This window comes from Crinia signifera, chromosome 4 (assembly GCF_055691185.1).
Source record: "Crinia signifera chromosome 4, ASM5569118v1, whole genome shotgun sequence".
NCBI lineage: Eukaryota > Metazoa > Chordata > Amphibia > Anura > Myobatrachidae > Crinia > Crinia signifera.
Genome location: NC_139220.1, coordinates 300825628 through 300833718, shown reverse-complemented (window position 1 = coordinate 300833718; position 8091 = coordinate 300825628). Strand labels below are relative to the sequence as shown.

The following is an 8091-nucleotide window of genomic DNA, read 5'->3' as shown; positions in this document are numbered from 1 at the left end:
ATATGAAAAAGCACTTGGGAACAGAAAATACAATTTCCTTGAAGTCATCACCCAGGAAGGTTTTGCCAGGTCTTGGACTCGTTAGGATATACATTCCCATAATCCACTGCTCCTAGCCAGAGACTGTTTGTCTAGCCATGGTTGTAATGAGTTCTCTGTTGCACATGCTGATTGCTCCAGCCAAGCACCGATCAACTTTGCGCAGTGGCATTATCATAGCTTATGATGTCAAACCGCCTTTTGGCTAAGATCAAGTGTAGTATCTGTTCTTATCAGTTGGGTATGGACTGGCCTCTGGCAGAGAATAGAGAAAGGTGAGACTGAGTAGCTGCTCTGATGGGCGGAGGGTGTGGGACCCCTCTGTTTTTTCCCGGGAGTAGTGAAAAGTCTCACTAAGTATCTTCACCTCTGCCTTTGGTAGGAGGTGTTGTTTCCGTAAATCCACTGGTAAGAGGGGGGGAGAAACACTGGGCCTAGTAGTTTGACTCTCTTGACGGGGTTTGTAGCCCCCGAAGGATGAGTCAGCGAAAGGCTCAGTCTAGTATCCAATCCCAGGGAGCGGAGAAAGGTTGGGACTGAGTAGATGGCTCCTGTTCCAGAGGTTCGTAGCCTCTGATGGGGAGACCGCGAAAGGCCCAGCTTAGTACCTTAACCCTGGGAGCGGAGAAACACTGGGACTGAGTAGATTGCTCTTCCGGAGGGGGTGCAGCCCCTAAGGGAGTCTTTCGAAAGGCCCAGTGGAGTACCCATTCCCATGCCAGGGGCTGGAAAATGCCTGCTGGTGAGACGGAGAAAAGCTTGGTCGGACGCTGAAGGGTCGGCTGCCTGGAGTCCGAGGCTGCACTGTGCCCCCGGGGAAACTCGGGGGTGCCGGACATGCACGGGTGATCCCAAGTCACCTTGCACGAATGGCACTTGCACTGCGCACTTCCCTTTAGGTTAGCGCTTCACGTCCTTACCCTGTCCTTTTGGATGGGGTAGGACAATTTTTTCACACCCCCCCCCCGGCCTTCTGGCTAGGGCCTTATTCTTTTCCTTTTATGATTTGCACGTTTTGCACTTCACGTTTTTCGTTAGTTTGTCACGTTTTTTCATTTGGGTAGTGCGGCTGTCCCTAACAGGCCTTCCGTTCCCCAAACGTGACTGGGACTCTTCACCTTTTGGGGAGAGTCCCGGTTCCCTCGAGGGCAACCCCGAGCCGCAAGGCGGAGGGAAGCCTAAGCGGGTCTCTCCAAACCTTCGGGTGCGGAGGACCCACCGTCCGAAACCCTTCCGGGGGTGGAGGAAACGCGGGTCCCTCTGAGCTTCGGCGAAGAGGACCCACCGATCCCTTTTTTCCCTTCCTCGGCCTTATGGTTGAGGGGGGTTAGGGGAACCATGGGGCCTTTCTCCTTTGGGAGAGGGCCCACACGTTCGTACGGCTGCCCCCTGTGCACGCGTTTAGTCACGTCACTGGTGGTGGTGGGAGCACACCTCGGGCTCCCTGAGTTTCTTCAAACTCATCTGTTCTTATCAGTTTATTCTGAGAGGCAGCTCTGCTCCTTGTTTCTTGGACCGACAACGGTCCTTCTCAGGGCTACCGCTGCCAGGCCGAGAAGAGCGAATTGAGCGAAGACGTCGAGACTGCGAGGAGGAGAAGACATCGCTGAAGAGGGAGAAGCCGGAGAAGACTGAGGGTCAGACTTGCTCTGCTCTGCCCTCCGAAGCGACTGCCGACCCCTCCACCTCTCGACGCCGAGGAAGAAGCTCCGCTCCCGACTGCGAGGAGAAGAGGATTTCGCCTGAAGAGGAGATCAACGCACCCTAGCCACCTGGGAGAGGCAGACTTGTTTGCTCTGCCCTCTCGAAGCCTTGCAGCACTCCTGAGCTGCCTAGGAGGGTCAGACTTTTCTGCTCTGCCCTCTGAAGCCCCCACCGCTCCGGAGCCGCCGCCGAGGGTCAGACTTTCTGCTCTGCCCTCCGAAGCTCTGCAACGCTCCCCAGCCTCCGTGGAGGGTTAGACTTGCTTTGCTCTGCCCTCTGAAGCCGTGCATCGCTCTCTAGCCTCCTTGGAGGGTTAGACTTGTGTTGCTCTGCCCTCTGAAGCGTCCTCTTCATCTCCTCCTCTCGTCGCCGGAGAAGACCCTTTGCCTCGACTTCAGCTGCCCCGAGAAGCCGGAAGGATGGCCACCGCCTCCACTTCGGCCCCCCTCGCTGGGAGGAAGCCAGGGAAGAAGGGTAAGTCACCGGCCGAATGTCCGACCAGATTGGCCGGCCCTGGCTCCACTGCCCCTTCTGTGACACCACCAACGATGCCCGTCCAGGACCACTCCAAAAGCGTCCCAGCCCTGGAGCCCTGGATGAGGCAGACCGTGGTGATGAAGCTAAAGGAGGTAGATGGCCAGGTGCCGGACATGACGGTTGAGTACTTCGGCAAGAAGATGGTCCTGGAGCAAGGATTCTCTGCACCTGAAATGCTCAGCGTCCAGAGCTTCTTCAGAGGCATCTTCTACGCCACCTTTGCCTCCATCGCAATCTGCAAGAGGTATTGGGAAGCGGTGAAAGCGGCGAAGCCTGAGTCCCCTCTCTCTCGCTTTGTGGGCAACTGCCCTATCCAAAGAGAGGAGAGGCGGGTGACGGTTTCAATGCGAAGCCCACACACAAACATCAAGGACATCGTCACGTTTCTCAGCAGATCCTGCACCGTCATAAAGGACCCCACAAGGATCCTTTACGAGAATGGACTCTGGACTGGAAAGTGGTCGGTGATTGTCAGGCTGCACAAGGACACTTCGTGCCCAGATGGAGTCAAGCACCTCAGACCGTGCTTCTCCCTGGGGGGAACTGCAGGACTTATCCACTACGTGGACCAGCCACGCACTTGTCGTAAGTGTGATGGAAAGGACCACTTTGGGAAGGAATGCAAGGTCCTGGCTTGCAAGATTTGTCGACTGGCCGGCCACGAGACAAAGGACTGCCCCACGAAGAAGACCTGCAACCTGTGCGGCTCAGTGGATCATGTCTACAAGGACTGTCCAAGTAGAGCAAGATCCTACGCCGCAGCAGCATCGGGTGTGATTGTCCCTCCCAAGGTGCCACCCACACCGGTGCAGAGGAAGAAGGTTCCGCAAAAGCAAGCTGGTAAGAAACCTTCCCCCACCATTCCTAACCCTCCTCCCCTCCCTCCCTCTGCGACAGCTACTCCCATCCCGGCTGCTCGCACCACCCCCCCTCCCTCACCCTCCCGACCTGTGATCCAACCCACCCTTCTTCCCACCACCCCCTCTCGCCCCCCCCCTGTCCCTCTCCTCTCCGAGGAAGAGTTTCCACCACTTGCCCATGCAGGAAATGTACAGCCGAGAAGGAAGAGGAAGGAGTTAGACAGCCCAGCTGCTGACCCAGAATCTTCCAAGAAAGCGGCAGTCGAATCGGTCAAGCCAGACCAGGACTCCCTCACCCTCGAGGAGGAGATGGAGGCATATGCAGAGGTCTTCGAGGAGAGTGGGGTGCCTGAGCTTGACAGCCTCAACAACATCGACCAACTGCTCAACAACATCGAGACACCCCAGCAGGGAGATCCGGTGGCCGACCCAGAGGAAGCACCTCCCGATGGGAGTGGTAAAGTATACGTATCGCCACAGTAACCTTTTTCTCTTAACAAATGGTAGCTTTTAATCTTTTTACCATTAATGTAAGGAGCATTAAGGACAAGAACAGACGTCAAACTATTTTTTCCTTTCTTGACATTCAGAAATGTGATGTGTATATGTTGCAGGAATGCTCTCTCCCTTTCTCCAGGTCCTACAGGCACCTGGCCCGGCAGTGGCCCCATGGTCCGTCCTACTGGTCCGGTGGAGGTGAGTGTAAGTCTGCAGGGGTAGCCATTCTTATTAGGGGCAGCCTCTTCACGCTAGATTCTGTTCAGGAGTTTGTCTGCGGGAGATTACTCGTCGTAGATGGGTCCTGGGCAGGTGAGCCTATCAGGCTAATCTGCGTGTATGCTTCACCCTTTAATAATGAGCGTTTGGAATTATTCCAGACCCTGCGGACCCAGCTCGCCACCACCAGGGCTGTAGTGATGGCCGGGGACTTCAACTGCCCGATTGAAGGGGATGGTCGAAGCACCTGCAACTCTGCGAAGCTGGACATCACGTCCAACCTGCTCAGGGAAATGGTGGCCGAAGCATCACTGCGGGACGCTGTGGGCTCCATGGGGGCCGGCTCCGTGAATTTCACGTGGAGCCGCCCCGATGGCTCTGTGCGTTCCCGCATTGACTTTGTGTTCACCTCCCGGGCAGTGCAGCAGGTTAGGCATTCTATGGTTCCCTGCTTCTTCTCTGACCACAGGGCCATTCTCTTCCAAGGGGTTCTGGGCCATGGTTTTCCATCTGGCCCAGGCTCCTGGAAGTTGAACTGTGCCTTACTGGAAAGGGAGGAAGTACTGGCTGAGCTTAAGGATGCCTACATCACATGGAAGAATGACAAATGTTACTTTGACTGTATGTCTGATTGGTGGGAATATGCCAAATCTAACATCCGCAGTTTCTTTCAGGCTAAAGGGCGTATCCAGGCATGCGACCGTAAGAGGAACCTCAGAAAACTGCAGCGTGAGCTCCAGTCCCTGGTGGACCTCCAGCGGTGCGGCTGGGATGTGAAGGACGACCTGGATGAGACCAAAAAGAGCCTGAAAAGGCACTTTGAGGAGGAGTCCAGACGCATCGTCTTCCGTTCCAAGGTGGAGAATCTGGAGAAGGGTGAGACGTGTTCTTCTTTCTTTTTCAGGAAACTCCACTCTGGCCATACGCCCCTGACAGAGCTGCGTGATGAGAATGGCATCCCCAGACAGGGGAAGGAGGGCGTGATGAAGGTCGTTCGCGACTACTACAGCGACCTCTACTCCCCTAAGACTACAGACACAGACGAGGCGGATAAGTTCCTGTCAGGTATCACTAACTCTATTGATCCTGCAGGTAAATCAGCCATGAACGCTCCCCTGGCGTTGGAGGAGGTGCTCTCTGCCGCTAAATCCTTTAGGCAGGGCAGGACTCCGGGCAGTGATGGTCTCCCAGCAGAGCTTTATGTTGCGCTGTAGGATCTCATTGGCCCGGACCTGCTCGAGCTGTACGAGGAGATGGTGGTGGAGGGCAAAATGCCTCCTTCGCTGAGGGAAGGAATGATCACGATCTTGTATAAGCGTAAGGGGGAGAGATGTGACCTGAAAAACTGGCGTCCCATCTCTCTTCTGAACGTGGACTACAAAATCCTCGCCAAGGTACTGGCCAACCGGCTGAAGGCTGTCATTGGGCAGATCGTTCATCCAGACCAAACCTGCGCCATTCCCGGCCGCAGAATCGCAGACAGCCTTGCCCTCCTCAGAGACACGGTCCATTACGTGAAAGACCGTAATGTGTGCACGGCCCTGATCAGTCTTGATCAGGAAAAGGCCTTTGACCGTGTCTCCCATGAGCTGATGGGCAAGGTACTGCGTAAATTTGGTCTTGGTGAGCTATTCTGTTCGTATGTTAACCTGATGTACCTTGACATTTACAGCTCGGTGTTGGTGAACGGCTGGAAGACTGACCCCTTCTCAGTTCTGTCTGGGGTCAGACAAGGCTGCCCTCTTTCACCTCTTCTTTTTGTTTGTGTTATAGAGCTCTTCGCTGTATCCATCAGGCAAAATCAAGAGATCAGAGGGATCACCGCACCGGGTCCAGACCACCCAGAGGCCAAGTGTTCGCTGTACATGGATGACGTCACGGTGTTCTGCGCAGACCAGAGATCGGTGACGGCACTCGTCCAGACCTGCGAAAACTTCGGCCGTGCTTCAGGAGCAAGGGTCAACCTTGGGAAGTCAGAGGCTATGCTCTTCGGAAAGTGGCACCTGTCGTCCTCCACTCCATTTCCATTCACGGTAAAGCCAGACCTCATCAAGATCCTTGGTGTCTGGTTCGGAGGAGATGGAGCGGCCCTGAAGTGCTGGGATGAAAGACTTGCGACGATGCGTCAAAAACTTGGATTGTGGAGTCTCAGAGACCTTACCATCGAAGGGAAAACACTTGTGCTGCGGAATGAGATTCTTCCTGTTCTTCAGTACACCGCCCAGGCCTGGCCACCTCTGGCGGCGATCTGCAAGGCCATCACACGGGCTGTTTTCCACTTCATCTGGGGCTCCAAAATGGACAGAGTCAAGCGGATTGTTATGTACAAAGATCCCCTCAAAGGTGGCAAAGGCATTCCAGACATTCCAACTATGCTGAGAGCCTTCTTTGCATGTAACTGTATCCGCAGAACTTTGATAGACAATTGTGCCGGCTCTGCGGGGAACTCCATGTCCCGCTTCTTCCTCCTACCAATGTGGAGGACCCTTAAATGGGACAAGTGGGACAGCTCCATCCCTTACAACTGGACTACTCCATGGTTCTACCTGGATGTGTCCAAGTTTGTGAGGGAGCACCAACTGGAGGGATTGAAACCCGACTTGTGGAAACCTAAAACTGTCCACAAGCTCATCAGAGCCAAAGACGTAATGGAACCGATTTCAGGGCTCCCTTCAGCAACTGCCAAGTTTGTCTGGGAGTATGTGGCCTCCAAAAGGCTCACAAATAGACACAAAGACATGTCATGGATGGCCATTCAGGGGGGCCTGCCTCACCGGTCATTCATGCACTCCCGAAACTTGTGTAGGTATAGACATTGTCCCTGGTGCTTTGTGCATGAAGAAACCTCCATGCACATCTTCTGGGACTGCACCTACGCACAGTTGTTGTTGGATGCCCTAGAGACTGAATTCAAGGACTCCGTGCCCAGGAACTGTCTTTCATACCTTTCGGTATTGTATGGACTATTCCCGGGCACCCACACGTATGGGGCGACCCAGGAAGCCTGGCGCCTTATAAACTGTGTTAAGGACGCTTTGTGGTTTGCCAGAAATCGACTCATATTGAGGAGGGAGAGAATGTCCGTTCAGGACTGCCGCAGGCTGGTTCACAGCCTGCTCAGAGACTATTCCATTCGGGATAGCCCTGAGGAAGAAGAGGACTAAACCCCTTTTCTTCTGGTCCTTTCCCCTTGTTTGGACTGTTTTATAAGACTTTGGGACCGTGGCCCCTTCCCCCTCACTTCACAATGTCTGTTGTTTTGTTGATGTATTTCTATTTATTGCCCTCCCCTTATATACGTCTGTCTGGTCAATAAAGCTTCGGGCATGTGATTCCTCCTCCCCCACCCCCTACCCTCCACACCCATAGTCTTGTATACTGTTGTGTAAATGTTACCGTTAGAATGCATAGTGCATAGCATAGTCTATAGTGTGAGTTTATCTTGTACTGTATTTTATAATATGTACTATACTGTCTGCATGTGTACTGTGTTTTGGCTGTGCTGCGACACGGTATATGTGTGATATTTGTTATCGTCTGTTTTTTTTTTTTTTTTTTTGAAATATATTTTTATTGAAAATAAAACAAGTCAGGTACAAAGAAAAAATATGCATGAAACATGGTGGTTACAGCAAGTGACACATCTTTTTCCTGAGGGCGGATATGGCATAATAATACTGGTTCAGCATTGTATACAATGGGAAGTAGGTACAAACACTTCAAAGTCTTAACCCTGAAACACTCCCTTTCTCTGATTGAGGGGAGTGCTGCGTGGGTTTATGTAGCATTAGTTCGGCGTTTATGGAAGTGTGTGGGACCTCTGTCGTTAATTCAGAAGGGAGGTTGGCCTCTCTCCAAGGTAGCTAAGTTGTACCAGGTTGTGAGAGTTACCATCTGTCTGATGTGATTCTTTTCTTGATCTGTGAGGGATATTATGTATGGTAGCCAGACACCAAAAAACTTTTTGGCTCCCGATTCAGCGTCTAGCATGCATTCAATCCAGTCCATCTGAAAGAGGAATTTTAGTCTAGGGAGCATAAGTTGTAATGATATAGGGTTGGGGTGAATCCATTGGGAGAGAATGGTTTTTTTTGTGGTTGCCGCTATTTTTGCTAGTAAGCATCTGGCGCCTCTGGGTAGAGATGAAGGCAAATCTGTACCATGTATATTCCAAATTGCCCAAGAGGGTGTTATGTTAAATGGCAATTTCAGAGTTAGCTTGATATATTGTTGT

The 8091-nt window shown here is 52.8% G+C and overlaps 1 protein-coding gene across 1 annotated transcript; it reads left to right on the top strand.

Annotated features, from left to right (window-relative positions):
• Positions 1-2358: 2358 nt before the first annotated feature.
• Positions 2359-3623, top strand: LOC146073252 (uncharacterized). The gene has a single exon (XM_083180442.1). It carries the CDS (start codon positions 2394-2396, stop codon positions 3621-3623), a length of 1230 nt encoding a protein of 409 aa, XP_083036568.1. The 5' UTR covers positions 2359-2393.
• Positions 3624-8091: the final 4468 nt, after the last annotated feature.

Coding starts and splice junctions, on each gene's coding strand:
- LOC146073252 (XM_083180442.1), top strand. CDS start 2,394: ATGACGGTTGAGTACTTCGGCAAGAAGATGGTCCTGGAGCAAGGATTC.